This window comes from Xyrauchen texanus, chromosome 12, assembly GCF_025860055.1.
Source record: "Xyrauchen texanus isolate HMW12.3.18 chromosome 12, RBS_HiC_50CHRs, whole genome shotgun sequence".
Taxonomy (NCBI): domain Eukaryota; kingdom Metazoa; phylum Chordata; class Actinopteri; order Cypriniformes; family Catostomidae; genus Xyrauchen; species Xyrauchen texanus.
The window spans coordinates 33,279,167-33,302,019 of record NC_068287.1 but is presented as its reverse complement, the minus strand read 5'-3'; the positions used below and the strand labels follow the sequence as shown (position 1 = coordinate 33,302,019).

Here is a 22,853-nt window from a genome sequence, read left to right as displayed (position 1 = left end):
CAGGTTGATGTTTAGTTATGCTAATTCATACCATCAGCCAGCCATCTCTTTCAGCTTAAGATTGCCATCTGTTGTGATCTGACTTCACCTGCATAATTCTAAATTTATAATGATGTTCTGAGGTGTTGTAAAGCTCAAAGTATGGAGAACTGGACAGATCATGCTCTTAGTAATCTCTGTGATCTATACAACATCTGCTAGCATGGTGGTTCTCAACTGGTGCTTCTTCAGCACCCAGATTTTATATATGACATAATGTGGTGACCCAACACAGTACCAAGATGCCATAAAATATGGCATTATTGAGCTGCACATTATTTTATCATTATATTTTGGAGGCAACGATATATTAACAGCACCCGACATTTAAATTAGAAGCCTAATTTTGTGCTTTCAATTCACTGTGCTTTCAATTCACTGTCAGTTGTATTCCATTCAATGAAGTCTGATGTAAATGTTTTGGGAGACCACAAGGGGACAACATAACATTTACTGAAGACAGTTTTTGTACTTCTTCATGAATGAACAAAATTACGTTGATGAGTTTGCAGGTTAGTGTATGAAACAGGTGTAAATGTGCAAAATAAGCAATTAGAAATTACAACGTTTATGATGCAATTTCTCTGTTTACATCCGTGAATAGGTCTTTCATTCAAGCTGACAAACCACAAAAAGACATACTTGTAACTGAAATTACATTGTGTAGACTATTTGAAAGATACACAATATATCATCAAGTAATGACTAGAGTAAATAATCTTTGTCCGATGCGAGTCGAGCTCAGTGGCGCTGCAGAATTATTAACAGCCTCCAGAGAAGGTGAGTGGTGTGTGCATATGTACCTTCATAGAAAATAATCAACCCACATTAATTTACCCTGCCGCTCACACGTTACCAAAGTTGTGTTGAGAAATATGTTTGAAAAGACAAAGACTATTGTGCAATGAGTAGCCCTTGTTTTATATCTGAAAATGGTGATAGACATCTTCTGATTATCTATATGTGAAAACGGCATAGATCCCAAGCCTATTGTTATAAATAAACATTTTTGTATTGTTATTGTATTAATTTAATCGAATTTACATTTATGCATTTGGCAGACGCTTTTATCCAAAGCGACTTACAGTGCACTTATTACAGGGACAATCTCCCCGGAACAACCTGGAGTTAAGTGCCTTGCTCAAGGACACAATGGTGGTGGCTGTGGGGATCAAACCAACGACCTTCTGATTAACAGTTGTGTGCATTAGCCCACTACGCCACCACCACTCCACTTTTTAATTTTTTTTTATTTATATTACATGAACTGCATTGACCTATTCCCAAAATTGTTGAGTGTTAGTTTTCTAAATGTCTCCTGAATTTTGATGGCAGTAAATCATTTATAGCACAAAACACATTGTAGTTGGAACATACCATGTTTATGCTTGCTTGTTAACCAGTAATGTAGCCTGGATTGTATTTTCTTTCCCTCTCACAGTTTTGTTCATGGTTTTTGAGGATGAGGGCATATCATGTAGTCTGTCCATGATGTCATCCATCTAAATTGACTAGTTTCTACTATGTATTTTAGCAAAATATTATAGAAATTTGATGCTTTGCCTTTGACAACAACAAAGGATATGTTAGAAAGCATTTTTTACTAAATATGTGTAAGCCTATTTTTTTTGTTAACATAAGTGTGCATTGTTATATGATTGTATTTTATTATTTGCATATTATTATTTAATTTAGCATTGTTGTTCCCTGCCCTCCATGTCCCTATCAGAAAAACATGCAACTAATTACTGACCCTTTTAAACACAAAATCACTCTACATGGACTGCACTGAAGTTATGAAAACAGAAAAATGTATTCTCATCCAGTGTGTTTTTAACCCACGCATATTTCCTCACAAGCACACATTCATGGCCTGAGCAAACATACCCAACTTCAATCACGACACCAGTGGCCCTCAGCAAACATATTAGTCAGAGAGCATCCAGTCAGCCATTTACACAACTCATCGTGATCCTCAGGGCCGAGTCTCAAAACCAGACAGAGCATCACTTTAGTGAAGAAACGACAGAAGACTCATCAGTCCAGAGCTCTGCCAGCCAATGACAGCCTTTCTGAACAAACCAGTGGCTTATCATGTCATGCACAGAAATAACTTCCATTTTGTAGATCGAGTTAAAAACAGTTGGAAGATGGCATATTTTATCTAACTTTTATTTATTGTGTCTGATAAATATTACTGTGGCACTCTGAAGCTGAGGCTGTTTTTTCCCCACTTATGACCACTTATCTTTAATTTGGCCGAAATGAAAGTGGAATTTACTGCTGAAGCCAGACAAACCTTTCAGAGTTGGAATAACAAGTAAAATCAGGAAAGAAATTTAAATAATAAAATAGAGAAAGAGAGTGATGGAGAGAGCGAATGGGCACACTCTTTGTGATTTGTGTATATTTGTAGGTCTTTTGTTATTGCCTTTGCGTGGGTTTATGTTTTTTGGCTTTTTGCAACTTTTTATTGAGTACTTTTAATGATGGGTAAAAGACAGGGGAACATGACCAGGAAATGTTGAAAGACAAATTCAAACTTGAGTTCCTCATTTGCAATGTTCCAAATCACTGTTTGAGGTTTTCTGATAATGCTCTTTTGGAGCATTCTAATGTAACCACAAAAGATCAGGAGAAGCTGCTTTTAGTCATTATGCCCCAAAGACTTGGAACCTTTTACCAATTTAAATAAGACCTGTTCCAAGAGTTTACATTTAATATACATGTATTTTACATAATTGTTATATGAGCACCACAGCTCAAGTTCCCTGTTTATACCTGGTGTTAACATCCGTCTCGGGTGAGCCGATCAAGTGCTCAGACGAGACAGATTGCTGTTTACACGTGGTATTTACAGTGCATGCATCTCAAATGCGGCTCAGTGATCACTTGTGATTGAATTGTTGAGGGGAATGTCACTTTCTTCATCAGTGTAATGCTGCATGTTAATATCACAGAAAATGTATTTTAAAAAATCACATCTGTCCATCTGAATATGTTTTAGAGCCTGTTTTACACATATATTTAGCACTGTCTACTTGTAATCGGTTTGCCCAAGATGTTATTTTCTACATATGATACATTTTCAACATAAAATTCTGTTATTTTTATCAAATTAAGTGCTTTTATACGGAACCTCTCGGCACAATCCAAAATGCAACATTGGAGTTATATTTTGTCAAGTGCTGCAGAACATAGCATCACAGATGTGAGATATTGCTTGAATATAACACAATTACTCTAAGGCCCTTTCCCACCTACAGCCCGTAACATTCTAGATGAGAACTCTTCCAAGGAAGGGAACACCCGAGGAGACCTGTTGCTTCACATAGTTACAACTGTAGAGACATTATCTAGTATCGACCATTCTGACGTGGTTGGAAAATGCAATTCAATAGCAACACACCATTTGAGGATGCCGGGATAGGAGTTAAACTTTTGTTAGGACTGTTTTACACGAGCTATGGCTGCATCTGAAAATGTAGGCAGCTGCCTAATCAGTTAATGGTTTAAACGACAGAGTTTTTGAATGAATGGAATTCTAAAGGAGACTGATCTCTGAACAGTTTAAAAAGCACCTTATTTCATCTCACCTCCTTATACAGCCCCCTGAAGGCAGTATTTTCCCATTTTGGGATGCAGAGCTGTGCGTGTGGAGCTCCGTGCTTCTGCCGCAGTGAGAGGAGAGGGGAGGTGGTCAGACTACCACGTAGCACACGCTGAATTTAGTGGACAACATATTGAAAATGCACTATAAACCTATTTATCAACACAGTCTTTTATAATAAAGGTTTTTATGACTCAACAGAAATAACTGTACTAAAAATACTCACTCATTGACTTGAAAAAGACCACAAAGTATCAGGCACACAATACTTCCCAAAATTAAATTAGTTTTCATGATGGTTTAGAGTATATTAGAGTTCAATTACCAACTCTCAATAAATATCTGATTATTTATATCTGTCTTCTCAGGAAAAAATTTATGTAGTAATCAGAAATAATTTTATTTTCTGTATAGTCACACAGCACATGGCTTAAAATGAATAACACAAGCCAACGTGTTTTGGCACGTAGGCCTTCATCAGGGTCAAATAACGTTTATCACTGCAAGTGTTGCTGGATTTCTCTGCGCCATTACTGTTGTTTCTATCTATGCATCTTGTTAGTTGGTAAAGTAGCACCAGATCTACTTCTACAATATTCACGCAGTACAAACAGTACAGATGCAATGAAAACTAAAAGTGTGTCTCTCGATGAAGTCACACACACATACACACAAGAAACGTAATCGTTTTTGGATACTTTGTTGGATTTATTTTATTTCATTTTAAAATAAAAATATAAAAATAAAAATAAAAATTTAATTAGTTGTGGCTAGTGGTAAGTTGTTTACTAATGGCAGCTGTAGACTCCTCTCCTTTCTCAATGCTTTTTGATCAATCACAGGCTGCAGCACCTCCCACAGTCCCTATACATCCCCAAAGTACCTACTCAAGAGTAGGAGCTATAAATCCCCATAAAATGGTTCAGAGGAACTATAGTTCCTTAGGTGTGAAAAAGGCAACGAAAAGTACTAGTCCTGGGAAAAGTACCTAAAACAGGCTTTAGTATGTGCAGTGGGAAAGGGCCTATTTATTTATTAGTAGTAGTAGTAGTAGTAGTAGTATCACCACAGTGAATATTACATAACTTCACAGTAGTGTTATATTTCTGTCATACATATTTCCATTTAAATGTAGCTTTAAAAGTTTAAAAGTGCTTCTGTGTTGTTATGACGGTAGATTCTCAATCCAGAAAGCTGGTCTTTACGTGATTAAAGTGATTATAAAACCGTAAAAGGCTGCTGTTTAATTAAATACATATGTAGTCTGTATGTGCCTCGCACTTCAAAGTGAATTTGTGTTCCGTTCGCTGTCATCTGCAACAAACAAGGTGCGCAATGCTCGTAATGGTGTTTTCCATGTATGAGTCAAGGAGCTCTAAAAGGTATAAGAATTTTGTGTCTTCATGTTTGCACAACATTGGCTCCACACATTCACAAGCGATCACATTTGACATGTGCAGCACATTAGAGAAACATTTTTATATATATATATATTTAAATTGCAGCTTTTTCGTTTAAATAATCTCACTAGGACAAGATGAGATTTTAATTAGTGCACTGAATGTTTACGTAATGACATTTGTACATCAGATTGTATCAGTTTTTGGTACCTGGATATTTTTACGAGTATGAGTACAAGTACATGAGTTCGGTATTGGACCCGATTTCTAAACAAATTGTATTGGGACATCCCTAAGTAGAGTAATTTTGGAGCACTGAACAACTTGAACAATCTTCTTGTTCATTCTTTTCCATTTCTTTGTTGTCTTCCACTCTCTGTGTGGTCAGAGCAACAGATCTGTCATGTTATTTGTGCATTTGTTAGTGAGTGTGACCAAAATACACACATAAACATGTCTCTGTCTCAGAGACTTTCGTCAGGATATCAGTGTCCTGATTGATGTGGTCTCGTGGGGAGATGTGGATGGAAGACAGTAGTGTGTCTGAAACAAGACCAGCTCTCCAGCCCTCTCCTTGACCCACTGCCACACCTTCAGCTGCATGTCGGGACGATAGTGTGACCTCAGCTGCTCAACTAATACTCAACTCAATGGAGTTCAGTGACTCTCAACTGTTCCATGATGTCAACATGAGAGTAAAGAGCTTACGAGATTGGCAGTATTAGTGTTAAAATAATTTATGTTACCGTTGCTTCTGAGAAAGTTATGAAACTGACAATCGCTTACTGATTGCTTTAACTTATTATCCAGTTTTAAATCTAAGCATAAAATGGTCATATGCTTGCTACTATGTAATACTCATGAACTATGCATAGTTTATTGGTAATTGTTTTGTGGAGCTCCTTGTATCTATATGCCAGTGAAAGAAATTAACTTTTTAACTTCTGAGTCAGTATTTACCCCCTGAAGTTGATTTTCAGTGGCATTTTTCTACTTTTTATGAGGTTTTTTCTTGTCATATTAAAGTGTTACTATTTTTTATCAGTTCAGTCCAATCAGTTCATTAAAATAATCTGAATATTTATAATTATTATCTAGGTCTTGACCAAAAATAAGCAATACATAAGATAATATATATATATATATATATATATATATTATATATATATATATATATATATATATATATATATATATATATATATATATATATATATATATACAGTTTTTATGTTTACTGAACTTTGTATGACGTTAATTGATAAATGAAAAATATTGATGACATTATTTTTGAAGACATCCTCCCTATGCAACATTTTTCACAAGTGCCTAAAATTATATATATATATATATATATATATATATATATATATATATATATATATATATATATATATATATATTTCAGTACATTTCTGTGGAATTTTTGTCCTGATACATTTTTTACCCTGCTATATACTATTTCATTTTAGTAGAAATTATTAATTAAATTATATATATATATATAAAAAAATTATATAATAGGACATTGTAATGTAAAGTGGTAGTATTAAAACTATAATACTATTTATTTTTTTATCTTATTTTTTTGCAAGCAATAATTAGTGTAAAAACTTGTATTAGTTGTTATGCTATTGGTTGCTACATGATTCTCTTAAGAATAGTTTCTCTTTGCTCTGATTGACTAATGTTATGTTAAAAGCAAGGCTGTGCCATGTATTGAACTGGGGTGGGGGCTCATGGGTGTTGAGGTCACAAATAGAATGGTAATATAGTAAAGGCACAGAATGCAATAATTTACTGAATAAAGGCTTGAAATGTGATAAAGGCCGAAAATTTTATAAATTTTGGTTTTAAAATATACATGCATTTTTAAAGTTCACACAGTACAAGAAAAAAACTGTCTGTATTGCAAGCAATTTGCATGTTTCAGTCATCTTTTCTTTCTTTGTTTGTGCTGTCTCAAAGAAAAGAAAATAATCTTAATTTCTTTTCATCACTGATGTATCTGTAAAATTACATGACTCTGTCAGCTGGCTAGCAAAAAGAAAATACACAAAATTATTTACTGTCCTCAAGTTGTCCCTCATTGTTTTTTCCTCCCAGTAGAATCTTAACACATTATTTTCTTTCAATTCATATTGACCACTGCTGTCAAGGTCCAAAGAGGAAAAAAAATAATTATAAAAATACAATAAATGTAGCATGTACAACACATAGCTGCTGTATGTCCCCAGAAAGCTTGGAATACAGTGCACTTGTCATATGGACGATACTGATATAATGTCTTTTTACTGAAACTTTAATAGTGCTTTATAGTATTTGTCCTTTTTGAAGCTTGACAGCTCGACATCTCCTAGGAGATGCTTACAAACTTCAGAATTAAAGACATAAAGAAATTATTTAGAAAATCTGAAATTGATTTTATATTATTACCTAATAATATTTTCGTTAAGAATATATGATACTGTCCTTGCCACAAGTCACATGTCTTACCATGTCCTATTTCTGATCTGGGTGATAACACTCTACTTTGTTATTTTTATAGATCATTTTCTTAGACAATGACAAGAGAATTTTCTAAAAAGCTAATCAAAAGCCTGCCAGATTAACACATTCATCCAATTCCTTTACAATATACACACATTCGCTCTTCGTCTGAAGCATGATTAGCTGAAAACTACTCCATTAATGTTTTCACATACACAATTATGAATGACAGACAAATCACGTACTGCATATTTTTTATTAAAAATGGAAAATTTCACCAAACCCTTGGAAATTAATTTCTGTCCATACAACAGTGGTCAAATATTGCATGTTTAGTTAGATACTTACATCTCACATGACTGTACATTTATGCACGATGCTGGAATATATTGTAAATAATCCACAAGGCTCCCGCTTAGTGTCTTAAACTTGAGTTTTTATTTTATATATACTGTATAGATTTATATTTATAGATTTTATTGGTCATCTCATATGACGTTGACAAGCGGTGTTAGACAAGAGAGCGTGGTAAAAATTAAACTTTTTGTTGCAGCGGAACAGCAACAAGGATATAATTTTTTGGGGGAGATAACCATATCTGATTATTGGGGGAGACTTGTCCCACTCAAAGTATATTGTGGTAATGGCCCTGGTTAAAAGGGTGATTTCATTTTTTACTCTTGTGCTTACTTCTAACCCTTCCTTTAACGTTAAACCAATCATAGTGTTGTGACTCGGGTGGGGCAGATTTGGATTGTGAGTTTGGGAAGCAGAGACAGATGTGTGTTTGTGCTCTGTGGTCAGGGTGTGCTGTTTAGAGAAGGAGGTGCAGGATCAATGGGGCTTGTGTGTCTCTGTGCCCTCTTGTGTGTATTTATTAATGCTCTTGTATGGCTGTGCAAATGTGTAAGTGTGTGTAATGGGGTTACTATATTTATGGAGTATACTTTAGCAACCCGGAAATGCCCTATGTATTACATTTATGAACAATATGTAAAGAAAATTGTATTTGAAGGAGCAAATAAAAATAGCACACATATGAATGTAACTGTAACACATACTGTAGGCCTACACACTGGCTCTCCAATAGTTCCAGTCATTGTTGATGATTGTCTCCCCCTAGTGGAAGTCTGCAGGGCTGTTTTTATCCCCTGAGCATTGGGTTTAAAAAAAATTGAATTTGCAGTGTGACTGTTTGAGCAGGAAGACAAAAAGGTGAAACCAGCTACATATATGAAACAAAACATGTGAAACCAGATGTATCAATGACCAATTAACAATCAATGTCCAGTAACAATATCTAGGCCTATGTGTACAATGGAAAGTACATTTTAAGCTGCTGTCACACTAGCAGACTCCAAACAACTCGATTTTGGCCGAGGTGTAACACTTGCTGATTTTTTGTTGAGATCTTGCTCTCTTCAGTAAGAGGTATGACACACTTCCTGAATAAGAATGGTGGAGGTGTGACAGACATAACGATTCCCACCAACTCTCTCTATCTGATTCTCTGGAATGTGGAGCTCGCCACAATAACAACAGGACAACCATGTGAACATAAACAATGTTGGTCTGTGAACATAAATGATGTGGTCTTCTGCTGTTGTAGACCATCCGCCTCAAGGTTTGATGTGTTTTGCATTCTGAGATGCAATTCTGCTCACTACAATTGTACAGAGTGGTTATCTGAGGTACAGTAGCCTTTCTGACAGCTCAAACCAGAATTTCATTATCTTAATTTTAAGATGCGTTTTGGGCAATCTGTTTGATATGGGACTACGCTAAAGACAGCTGTAACATTATTCGAAAATGTATTTCTCTCTCTCTCTGTTTTTTGTCTTTCTCTCTCCAGGAGTAAAGCGCCCATTTAGCCCTTTTGAAGACAGGACGCTGACTGTACAAACCGGGCATGAGGGCATGTCCTCCAATGGGGCAGAGTTTACAAGACAGGATGGCCCACCTGCAAACCCTCGTCCGAAGCGGGAACGCAAACACAGGTCGTACACACTCTGTGAAGTGTGCAACATTCAGCTGAACTCCGCAGCACAAGCACAGATACACTACAATGGCAAAACACACCAGAAAAGACTCAAACACATAAAAAACAACACAGGTAAGATTATGTGTGTCTTTCTCTGGTGTTGCTATGCATTTCGGCTTCAAAGGGTAGTTCACCCAAAATGAATATTCTGTCATCATTTACTCACCCTCATGCTGTTCCAAATCCATATGACTTTTATTCTAATGCAGAACACAAGTGGACATTTTGAAGAATGTGGACACTACTCTTTTCACCATACTAAAAAGATGAAAGGGGACTGAGGCTGTCAGTCCATAACCATAATCATCATTTTGGGGTGAAATATTAATTTAACAACTGTAACTTCTTGTTTAAAGTGTTAGTTCACACAAAAATGGAAATTCTGTTATTTATTCACCTTCATGTTGCTCCAAACACATAATACTTTTTTATTTCATGGAACACAAAAAGAGATGTTAAACAGAATGTTACTGACTGATAAGCCAAAGTCACCATTCATTTTCAATGTATGTATGTGTAACGAGTTCAAGCTCAGAGATTGAAGGGAGGAGATGGAGAGCAGTGATGCATCAAGTAAGGCTCTTTATTTCTCTGCCTTCAACACTCTGCCTGCACTCTCTCTGTGCTTATCACAGTTCAATCAGGTCAGTGACATAAACTTCTATGAGTCTTCAGCTTCATAATAACATAAAACCTTCAATAACACACGCCAGTCACTGGTCACTCATGTCGTTCTCTCTCTCCCGTCTGGTGGTGGGTGGCCGTTTATATTCCGCTCTCCCAATGCTCACTGTAATTAGAGACAGGTGTTAGACATAATTTAGCTCAGGTACAAGCGCCATTATCGCTTTCTCTCTTTCCCGACGGGCTCTCAACCACACCCACGCTGCCTCAGTGTGCAATGAAAGTGAATGGGGAGTGAGGCAAATATTCTGCACAACAACTCCATTTGTGTTCCAAGAAGAACAACACAAAAAAAAAAAACATATGGGTTTGGAACCACATGATGGTGAGTAAATAATGACAGAATTGTTACAGAACTATTCCTTTATTGTGATTTACATGTTCAAAGATCAAGATCCCTTGTGGGCCATGGAACAACATTCCTATTAAGCAATCGGCACCTTCTGATTTTAAGGGTAGGTAGGTGATCGTTTTAGGGTCTTGTTTGTTCATAAGAACTTGTTGTTAGTCATGGTTCTGCCTGGTCTAGCAAAAGGATGTAGATCAAGGAACATGTCTTACTGAGGTAAATCACAGTATGCTATTCATGTTCGAAAATATAACACACAATTCCTTGTAATAGTATTTTAATGATGCCATTGTAGAAATGTGCTATATAGTACTTGGTCAAGATGAGTAATTTATTCTTTCAAATAAAGTGTTCCATAATAAGGGGTTACTAAGATCGAATAAGTAGTCTGCTGTTGGTTATGTGAGCTCAACTTGGCGGCCCCCATAAGGAAGCCCAGCTACATGGAAAATAAAACAGCTTTTATAGACCTTATTCACAGTAGCACCTTATTTGCACCATCTTTGCACCATCTCTTCAATGACATGGACATCATAAAGCATTAATAAGCTCCTAGATCACATCTGATTATCAACAACTCAAGTTTTTTGGAGTTTTTTTGTCTACTGAATGTTCTTGGAGAGATGCTTTTTCAATGTTTTGTCCACAGAATGATCCAAAAACACTTTAAACTTCACAGCCCATTGAAGAGAATGTACGTCTATCCCTCACAGCCTCATTGCCATTCACAAAGATGTGATTAAAGTCTATTAGGCTGCTGGGGATGAATGGAATGTCATATGAGTGCACATGATTTTAAATATATTCTTCTTTCTTTTGTTTCTTTAGAGGATGAACTTGTTTGTTGTTGATTTTTATGAGACCAACAAAAAAAAAATACTGTGTGCCCCTTTAAATATGTAGAACTTGTTATTATTCATTAACCAAAAGTTGAAATTCTGCATCTTTGCCAGTGCCATAGATTACAGAAAATCTTGACATTTCAACTTGGTGTGGTGTTAGTGACAAATTCATATGTATTACATGCAAATTACTTTCTAAAGACCTTCAAAACCACAGTCAACTACATTCATTCTGTCAGCTGGGGTCTGATAGACATCTTTGTGTAATTCATACCCCTTAGACCTCATTGTGTCCATCTGCAGTTAATATGTTTTTTTGACTCAACCCGCTTTTATGTTACTATGGAGATGCAGCTTTTAAACCCATCTGATAGGTCAGGAAGGAGCATTTGAGAGGCCCGTGAGATGCTGATTGTTGTAGTTACAGAGGTAAAGATGGGGCTGTACATCTAGACGTCGGCTTGGCGATAATCACAGGAGAATTTCAAGAGAGTGAGTCTGCTGTTGGCAGATTTGTATTGCATGTTGTTTTGTTTTATTTTTGAGAGAACTCAGACACTTTGGGTGGAGTCAGAATAAAATGTGCTATCAGAGGTGGAAATATGTTCAATTATTTGAATAAAGGTTGAATATTCAATTATCAGAATTCATGTATCCACACACAAAACATGAGCTACACACAAACACACAGCAGTACAGCCAGTGCATATGATTGTTGCACACACAGGCACACAAAGACAATTTTCTTTCTCTTCTGATGCAAATGCAAAATTGAAACTAACTTCCATGCTGTTGATTCTTACACATAAAGACACACACATGCATGGCCAATCAAATGAGCAGCAGTCAGACCCACTTCAGGTGCAGGCTCTCATACAAATAGACCATAATTACATAGCAACCGAACGTGTTCACCATGGAAATGCTCGATATGGCGACGCCCCCTTCAGCAATGAGGTACAGGCACTCAGTCTCAAAGCCAGCTAGATTTTATGCAGACCCTGTGTGTGTGTGTGTGTGTGTGTGTGTGTGTGTGTGTGTGTGTGTGTGTGTGTGTGTGTGTGTGTGTGTGTGAGCGTGTGTTTATCACTTTATGGGGACCAAATGTCCCCATAAGGATAGTAAAACCCGAAATTTTTGACCTAGTGGGGACATTTTGTCAGTCCCCATGAGGAAAACAGCTTATAAATCATACTAAATTATGTTTTTTGAAAATGTAAAAATGCAGAAAGTTTTCTGTGTGGGTTAGGTTTAGGGGTAGGGTTAGGATTAGGGGATAGAATATAGAGTTTGTTCAGTATAAAAACCATTGTGTCTATGTAAAGTCCCCATAAAACATGGAAACACAACATGTGTGTGTGTGTGTGTGTGTGTGTGTGTGTGTGTGTGTGTGTGTGTGTGTGTGTGTGTGTGTGTGTGTGTGTGTGTGTGTGTGTATAATGCATGTATATTTGGGTTATTGCATGATTCTAAATGGCATAGCTCTGTGTAGATCCTATTTGTGCAAGTAGTTTTTGGAGGACTTTCGAAATGTGTGTGAGAGAGAGATAGAGAGAGATAGAGAGAGAGTATCTGTGTTTGCATTCAAACACTAAGCTATAAAGGCTCATTTATTAACCATTCTGCAAGTATTCGATGGCATAATAGAAGTCAAATTTGACTGGACATCTTTTCCCATGAGCATACAACAATGCCCGAAGCCTTTACCACAAAGCACACACCATATACATACCAACAGAATATTTACATTCATTCATTTAGCATTGGGTATTCCATAACAGAAACTCAGAATAATATAACAATGACTTAAACTTTACCAGTAAAGCACCTGGTGACAATTTACAATAAGGGTTGTGTTTGTAAAGATTAGTAAATGCATTAGGTATCATGAACTAACAATGAACAATACTTTAACAGCGTTTGTGTGTGTGTGTGTGTGTGTGTGTGTTGTGTGTGTGTGTGTGTGTGTGTGTGTGTGTGTGTGTGTGTGTGTGTGTGTGTGTGTGTGTGTGTGTCTTTGCGCGCATTTGTGTGTTTCTGTGTGTGGCTGGTGGGGGGGGGGGTCACTTTCATGTTATGAGGTAAAGGCAAAAGCCTGGAAACTTGATTTACTGCGACACTCATCAATACACACACACACACACACACACATTCACACACACACACTAACCGTCTTATCACTGCTCACCTTCTGTTGACTCCTCCAGGCCGCTGTCCCCAAACTCACATAAGCAGCATAACTTTGCACACACATACACGCACACCATACACAGCACTGTGAGAAGGGAAAAATTAATGTATGCATACAGTCATATCAAGTCTATCATTCTTTTTTGTTCCATTAGATTAATTTCAGGGGGTCCATCTTGGGACTGTGCACAAACACAACATTTGATATAAGACTCTGTGCGTGTGTATTGGTGTGTCCCTCAGTGCATCGGCCTGTGTCCACACTCGTAAAAAGTCCAATCTAACTGACAGATAATCTTAGCTCACCCCATCTCTTTTTCTCTCTGTCTCTCTCTCTCTCTCTCTCTTTATCTCCATATCTATCTCTCTCTCTCTCGCTCTAAAATTTCCCCTCTACATTTTTCTCTTTCTTGTCTATCTTTCTTTATTGTTCCATTAGAACAATTTCAGTGGGTCCATCTTGGGACTGTGGGCATACATGAACATTTGCTATAAGACTCTGTGTGTATGTGTGTGGGTGTCCCTCAGAGCATCGGCCTGTGTCCACACTTGTTAACAGTCCACTCTAACTGACAGATAATCTTAGCTCACCCCATCTCTCTCACTCTCTCACTTTCTCTCTCTCTCTCTCTCTCTCTCTCTCTCTCTCTCTCTCTCTCTCTCTCTCTCTCTCTCTCTCTCTATCTATCTCTCTCTCTCTCTCTCTCTCTATCTATCTATCTATCTCTATATATCTATCTCTCTATCTATCTCTCTCTATGTGGGGAAGTGGGAAGTATAGTCCGGGGGGAACAGATGACAGGGGGAAAACACAAGGCAAACCCAGATAGATCAGGCATAAGGCCAGGAGACCCAGTAGACCAGAGCAGATCAGGTGGACAGCCAGGAGAACCAAGAGACCAGAGCAGATCAGGCGGAAGGCCAGGAGATCCAGGAGACCAGAGAAGATAAGGTGAAAGGCCATGATACCAAGGAGACAAGAGTAGATCAGGCATAAGGCCAGGAGACGCAGTAGACCAGAGCAGATCAGGTGGACAGCCAGGAGACCCAAGAGACTAGAGCAGATCAGGTGGTAGGCCAGAAGACCCAGAAAACCAGAGCAGATCAGCAGAAGGCCAGGAGACCAAGGAGACCAGAGCAGATCAGGTGGACGGTCAGGAGAACAAGGAGACAACTCAGGGTAGGGACTGGATAAGGAGGCCCAATTGGCAGCCACAGGGCTGAAAGAGGTTCAGGAGGCCTGGGTTGCGACCACAGACTAGTGACTGGAGCCGTGGAAGACTCTGAGTGTGGAGCCGTGGAAGGTGGAGCCGTAGGAGGCTCGAGGGGCGAAGCCGTGTCAAGCGGAGCTATGGGAGGCTCAAGGGGCAAAGCTGTGGGAGGCTCGAGGGGCGAAGCTGTAGAAAGCATATCTGTGGGAGGCTTGAGGGGCAAAGCTGTAGAAGGCAGAGCTGTGTCAGGCTCGAGGGGTGAAGCCATAGAAGGCAGAGCCATGGCAGGCTTGTGGGGCGAAGAGTACTGGATGACTGGGAAACGACCTCTGTGGTCACCAACATGGGAAGAGACTCTGGTACGACTTCTGTGGTCGTTGGAACGGGCAGAAACTCGGGAATGACCTCTGGGGTCGTGAGCACTGGCAGAGACTCGGGAATGACCTTTGTGGTCGTAAACACTGGCTGAGACTCGAGACTACCTCTGAGGTTGTGAGCATGGGCAGAGACTCGGGAATGACCTCTGTGCTCGTGAGCATGGGTAGAGACTCGGGAATGACCACTGTTGTTGTGAATGCTGGCAGAGACTCAGGAAAGAAGCCTTTCTTCTCCTCCTCCTCCGGACTGCCGAAATTGGCAACACTGGCTCTGGGAAGGATGAGGCTGGCAACGCTGGCTCTGGGAAGGGCAAGGCTGGCAACACCGGCTCTGGGATGATAAAGCTGGCAACGCAGGCTCTGGGATGGACAAGGCTGGCAACGCAGGCTCTGGGGCGGACAGGCAGGCGTGGGCATTGGCTCGTTGGCCGTGGTAGGAGTGGGCGCTGACTTCCTGGCCGTGGCAGGCATGGGCATTGGTTCGTTGGCCGTGGCAGGCATGGGCGCTGGTTCGTTGGCTGTGGCAGGCATTGGTGCTGACAATTTGTGAGGTAGGGTCTCCACATGGCGTGGAGCAGACTCAGGTGTGGCTGTGACATGGCGTGGAGCAGACTCAGGCGTGGCTGTGACATGGCGTGGCTGTGACATGGTGTGGAACAGACTCAGGCGTGGCTGTGACATGGTGTGGGGCAGATTCAAACTTGGGTGTGATATAGTGTTGAGCAGATTCAGGCGTGGGAGGCTCAGAAGACGGGATCGGGATTGAGAGAGGAGGACCCTCTGAACTGAGAGTTTCTAGTATTAGCTTCACGTATTACTCCCATGTGTAATTTCCGGTCTCTGGTAATTTCCTCCACTGGCGAACTCTGAGTCAGGTCTGGAATGTGGATTTCAAGGTGGAATAATCATATCCTGTGTGGCTGGCAACAGTGGTGGAAAATTGGGAGTATTCTCTTATAGATAATCTGCTCGGCTCAGTTGAATGAATTTTGCCGCTAGATCCTTATATGTGGTCAGTTGTTCTGTAACAATTTGAAGGAAGTCACAAGAGCAGGATCTTAATACAGCTTAACATTAATAAAATACAAAACAGGGTGAATACTGAAACAAGGCAAGACTCAGAACTAGGAAACGAAACGAAACAAAACAAAACAAACACAATAGCAACCAGTACAGGAACTGGAGAAAACACATAACAACTGACATAGACTGAGCAGACATCAGTGCATTAAATACACAGGGGTTAATGAGTAAATGAAACACAGGTGAGAACAATAGGGAACAGCTGGCAGTTATGAGGGCAGGGAATTATGGGAAGTGTAGTCTGGGGGAACAGATGACAGAGGAAAAACAACAGTGAATCAAGGAAAAACAACAGTGAATCATGACAATGTTAATATTCTAATTAACTTTAACTTCATTTATTCTTTCATGATAACATTTCTTTGACTCTATGCCTATTTTCAGTGGCTGTGTGAAAATGTATTTACAGAGCCCCTCGTATCTTGCAGATTTCACTGTGATTTGTTCTACTGAACTAAATCACTCAATTTACCAAACTTTTAATCTGAATTATAACAAAGGGAAGAACAATGGCCAAACCGGCCCGCAATTGAACTGCATTGGTTTACGAGGACAATTTTTTTAGGTTACAAACTGGTAATTACAAGGGTATTATGCTATAAATGTGGTTTATGATGACTTTTCTAGTGTCCCCATAATTGAAATCGCTTAAAAAAAACATGCTAAATTATGTTTTTTTTAATATTAAAATACTGAAATTGTTTTGTGAGGGTTAGGTTTAGTTAGGGGATAGAATCTAGTTTATACAGTATAAAAAATCATTATGTCTATGGAGAGACCTCATAAGGATAGCCGCACCAACGTGTGCGTCCGTGTGTGCATGTGTGTGTGCGCGTGTGTGTGATTTATTAAAGGCTGGAATTTTCTGCATGAGTGTGTCTGGACAGCTGTGCTTTTTTTGCCATTCCAATGCTCTCCTCTCTCTCTCTCTGTCTCTCTCTCTCTCTCTCTCTCTCTCTCTCTCTCTCTCTCTCTCTCTCTCTCTCTTTCTTCTGACTATGCTCTTTTATCACCATTTTTCATCTGATTATTTACTGCCTCTCTGTCTTTTCCCGTCTTTCTCGTCTCACCCCATTGCTCTTCACGTGGTCCCTTGTCATTTCTGTGAGAACAAGAGGGAAGAGTTTACCAGTCTGTCTCTCTCAGTCCATCAGTCCCTTTCTTTCTTTCTTTCTTTCTTTTTAGCTGCAGTGTGTCATTTCTGCACCCCTAGCGGCACCAAACAAAATTGCTAAAATAATGACCGTTTCCTATCAGGTTCCTCAAACACTCCCCCTGTCTTCCATGGTTGGTCAAACAGGAAGACCTGACTCAAACTGGTTGAGCCAGAATCTGACACGTTGAAATGCTTAAAAAGTGCCCCGGAGCCAGTGTTTACACTTGTCAAGGAAATTGTCTCCACGTTAGGCTAGGATATGAAAATGTAGTGCTCCTTAGAGGACAAGGAGGGAATTTATTTTCTGAAATAGTTTTGCGTTCCCTCTTAAAGCTGAAGTATGTCACTTTTTCTGTGTTAAAATACTTTTTCTTATCCCAGCTTAATATGCAGAGACAAATGTATGCATGCCATTCATAGGTTCATTTTCTCGAAATTTCTGTGGCACTATGAAAATTCCTGTGTTTGTTTTTAGCGACCCGCTTAGACCCGCCCCAACAACACTACTCAACGAATGGCTGGAGTTGGAAGTGTATTCAGAAAGCTGTTTGAAAACAACGTTTATTTTACAATTCAGTTTGGTGTCTCTAGTGGCGCACAAATTACATACTTCAGCTTTAAGTTTTACGTTGCTTCATAATTATTTTGAGTTTCCTCACAATTGGCTAGCTTTATCTATCCCTTACAAAAATTAACTGCTGTTTTATTACAATTATTATAGTTGAACTGAGGTATCTGTAGTAAAACCATTGTAACAATACAGGAAAAGCCAAGCTATGGTAATAAAGATAATTTATTCAAAAATAATTCAATTTCTTCTGACAAAAAACACAATAACTAGAGTTTTACTATAGTAACAAAATGGTTAATTAACCATGGTTTCACTATAAAACTGTAGTAACCATGACTGTAGTAACCACATTTGTGGTAAGAACCATGGTTTTTCTATAGTAAAATGAATCAAGTTTATTTGGCAGGATAATTATGATTTTTATTACCAGTAGTTTTCTTGGTTCGTTTCTTGGTTAGTAGGGTTTCGTGGTGGAAATTTTCCGGTTGGCTGCTCCGGTAGCTGCAGTTAATGATAGAGTATGGCAGAATGACAGGAACAGAGGGTGAAATAGAAAGAGAGAGGGAGAGAAAAAGGGTATTGCTAAAAATCGGATCCAAAAGCATATTGGCCACTGAACTGGACTCAAACAGAATATTGTATCATTACAGAATCTTTAACTTCAACATCAGCATCATAGCTATTATAATCAGCATCATCATCACAGTCATCATCGTCATCGTTGTTTTAAATCACAGGGGTTTAATGTGTCGTGTCAGCAACTCTCCCCATGCTGTCTGACAGTGAACTAATCAAAAACACCCCCCTCACTCCACTCTATTACACATCACTGTTCATCAGCGTGTGTGTGTGTGTGTGTGTGTGTCTGTGTGTGTGTGTCTTTGTTGACATTGAAATATTTTCCCAATTATACATGGTGCTCTCCTGTTATAGCTATAGAGGGGAATAAACTAGAGCCATGTTAAGGCTTGTGTGACTCACCCTCATGTCGTTCCAAACCTGTATGACAATCATCCATCCATGGAACCTTAAAGGAGAAATTAGGCAGAATGTTAGTCACTGACAGCCTCTATTAACATTCACTTTAATAGTGTGGAAAAAAAGAAGCATTGAATGTGTATGGAGGTAAATATTCTGCCTAACATCTCTTTTTGTGTTACATGGAAAAAAGAATGTTATACGGGTTTGGAAAGGTGAGTAATAATGACAGGATTTTCATTTTTGGTTGAACCATCCTTGTAAGGCTGCATTAGAGTGAGTGAGGCTTTGCTTGGGGTGATGTCTGTAGCGTGTAATTAGGATTTCATAATTTCTCTCAGTCAGGCGAAAAACAATCTGAATTTAAACACATACACAAGCACCCACATGAGATGAAACACAACATGCTTGTGTACAGCACACTTTTAGCTTCTTGAACAGCCAGAGACTGTCTTTCTCTCTTTCTCTGATGGCCTCTATACCTCAAACACACACACATATTCATACTCTGAGTGTGGTTAAACCCCATTGGCTAGTCTGGGGAATTGATGTCCTAATCCCTTTATCAGACCAAACAGATGCTGCCCCAGAACAAAGAGGGGTCCAGTGTGTGCGCGTGTGTGTGTGCGTGTGTGTGCGTGTGTGTGTGTGTGTGTGTGTGTGTGTGTGTGTGTGTGTGTGTGTGTGTGTGTGTGTGTGTGTGTGTGTGTGTGTGTGTGTGTGACATTGAGCACAGGTCACTGGAGTATATGTGTTTGATTTAGGCTAATATGCTGCTGTGAAATGTTCCATTTTTACATTCTCAGCAGATTACTCCAGATTCAATCTGGCACTCATATTATGGGTTGTACATTTGAATGTTACAAAACGCAGACAAACACATGAATACTCTGAGAACATGATTTTATGATATTATTTAATTCTATTTTTAATAGGGTTTTGCAATACTTTATAATCTTTACATATTTTATTCTGAAAATATATTAACCTGTATGTATTGCAATCTCTACACCCAAACACAAAGTATTCTAGATAGCTATCGATCAACTCATAAATAAAGCAAATGGGTGATTCTCACGAAATTTATTAAGAAAATGTCCTGGTCCTGTTTTACTCCAAAATCAAAAGAAACAATTACAAGTATACATTTTTCATATAGAAAATTAAAATTTATCTCCCAAATCTCATTACTGCAAAATAAAATTAAATAATACTAATAATAAATAAATACAATTTTAAAGTAATTATACATCGTAGTAATCGTTGGTACTGCCTTTCATATTTGATTATATAATTTTTTTTAAATCACTGTACAAAAGAAAAATACAGTTGGTAACAGTAGAGTAAAAAAAACATCTGGACCCGTTACACTGTTAGACCTTACCATCATTTTTCACAGTGACATAGCGGCAACACTGTTGCCAGCTAGTTACTGTAAAATCCTAATAACAACAAGCTACTGCAACTGCTGTGTACAGTAATTCACTGATACTGTAAGTAGTAGCAGAGGTATATTACTGTAAAAAATCTAAATTGCACAGTAACTAGTTGTAATTATCCCATATATGTTTATATGCATTTTATTTACACCTACATCTTCATATGATTATCTAATCAGCAAATCATGTGGCAGCAGTCCAATGCATCAAATCAGGCAGATACAGGTCAGGAGCTTCAGTTAATGTTCACATCAACCATCAGAATGGAGAAAAAATTTGATCTCAGTGATTTCATCTGTGGTATGATTGTTGGTGCCAGGTGGGCTGATTTGAGTATTTCTGTAACTGCTGATCTCCTGTGAGGCTTCCCACACAACAGTCTCTAGAGTTTACTCAGAATGGTGCCCATTGGTGCCCAACAAAAAACATCCAGTGAGCGGCAGTTCTGAGGATTGAAAGGCCTTGTTGATGAGAGAGGTCAATGGAGAATGGCCAGACTGGTTTGAGATGACAGAAAGGCTATGGTAACTCAGATAACCACTCTGCACAATTGTAGGAGTAGAATAGCATCTCAGAATGCACAACACATCAAACCTTGTTAACTGTGACATTAAGCTGCTCGGAAAATTCCAGAAAATTGTGTCAAGCCTTTAGACAATTAGCCAATTAACTTCTGATAGGAAGTGTACCAGAGGTTTACCTGTGGATGTATTTTAAGGCCTACCTTCATACTCAGTGCCTCTTTTTGCTTGACATCATGGGTAAATCAAAAGAAATCAGTTCATCTGTACAAACAGTAGTACACAACTATAAACACCATGGGACCATGCAGCCATCATACCGCTCAGGAAGGAGATGCATTCCATCTCCTAGAGATGTATGTAGTTTGGTACAAAAAGAGCAACTCAATCCCAGAACAACAGCAAAGGACCGTGTGAAGTTGCTGGAGGAAACAAGTAGACAAGTGTCTATATCCACAGTAAAACAAGTCCTATATCGACATAACTTGTTCAGCAAGGAAGAAGTCAATGCTCCAAAACCGCCATAAAAAAGCCAGACTAGTTTGCAAGTACACATGGGGACAAAGATCTTACTTTCTGGAGAAATTTACTCTGGTCTGATGAAACAAAAATTTTACTTTTTGGCCATAATGACTATCGTTATGTTTGGAGGAAAAAAGGTGAGGCTTGCAAGCTGAAGAACACCATCTTAACCATGAAGCATGGGGGTGGCAGCATCATGATGTGGGGGTGAAAATGATGTGATATATTGATGCAACATCTCAAGAAATCAGTCAGGAAGTTAAAGCTTGGTCGTAAATGGGTCTTACAAATGGACAATGACCCCAGGCATATCTCCAAAGTTGTGGCAAGAAATAGTCAAGGTTTTTGGGTGGCCATCACAAAGCCCTGACCTCAGTCAGACAAAAATTTGTGGGCAGAACTGAAAAAGCATGTGCGAGCAAGGAGGCCTACAAATCAGACTCACCACCAGTTCTGTCTGGAGGAATGGGACAAAATTCCAGTAACGTCTTATGAGAAGCATGTGAAAGGCTACCCAAAACATTTGACACAAATTAAACAATTTAAAGTCAATGCTAACAAATAATAACAAATTGTATTTAAACTTCTGACCCACTGGGAATGTGATGAAAGAAAGAAATGAAATAAATAAATAATTCTCTCTACTATTATTCTGACATTTCACATTCTTAAAATAGTGATCCTAACTGACCTAAGACAGGGAATGTTTTTTACGATTAAATGTTAGGAATTGAAGAAACACTATATCATATTTCTTACGCTTAAGTAGAGAAATAACCTTCCTTCTTTTTATGGGGTGCCCCAACCCATTCACATTCCACGTGGAGAGAGACAGTGCACTCATATTAATATTTTACATTTTGACATGTAAGAAAAAGTAGATTGTGTGTCAAAAACAGGATTATAAAGACCATATTCCAACATTAGTGCAACAGTCAACACCCAAACATTCCCCAGAACCAAACAGAAAGAAAAACATGCGCATTAACCATGGCACGTCAGTGCCAACTGGCGTCCATTTCTCCAAACTCAAGCGGTCCATGCACGTCTACGAGAACCTCTGCGATAACTTTGCCATTGGATTGCTCAAGTTCGGTGATTCTATACAGATTTTGTGAGACAGAATTACACAACAAAATATAATCTATAAAACAAACTTCAGCCAATAGGCAGAATAAATACAAAGAATGTGTAGCTTCATCTATAAAACAGTTTTAAAGGTGTATTATTCTACAAAATAAACTCCAGACGCTAGGCAGAACCAGCACTAAAAGAGCTCCCAGATTCTACAGACAGTCAAAGAATGTTCAATAACCCAGTTAATTCGGCTGCATCATCAGTGTAAGCAAA

General features: G+C 38.6%; 1 protein-coding gene across 1 annotated transcript in view; it reads left to right on the top strand.

The window, feature by feature from the left end:
- LOC127652637 (zinc finger protein 385D-like) overlaps positions 1–22,853 on the top strand; it is a 151,467-nt gene that overhangs the window by 61,476 nt on the left and 67,138 nt on the right. The window contains exon 2 of the mRNA XM_052138897.1: positions 9,392–9,652. Within this exon, the coding sequence (XP_051994857.1) occupies positions 9,392–9,652 (261 nt within the window). The remainder of the gene's footprint in view (positions 1–9,391; positions 9,653–22,853) is intronic.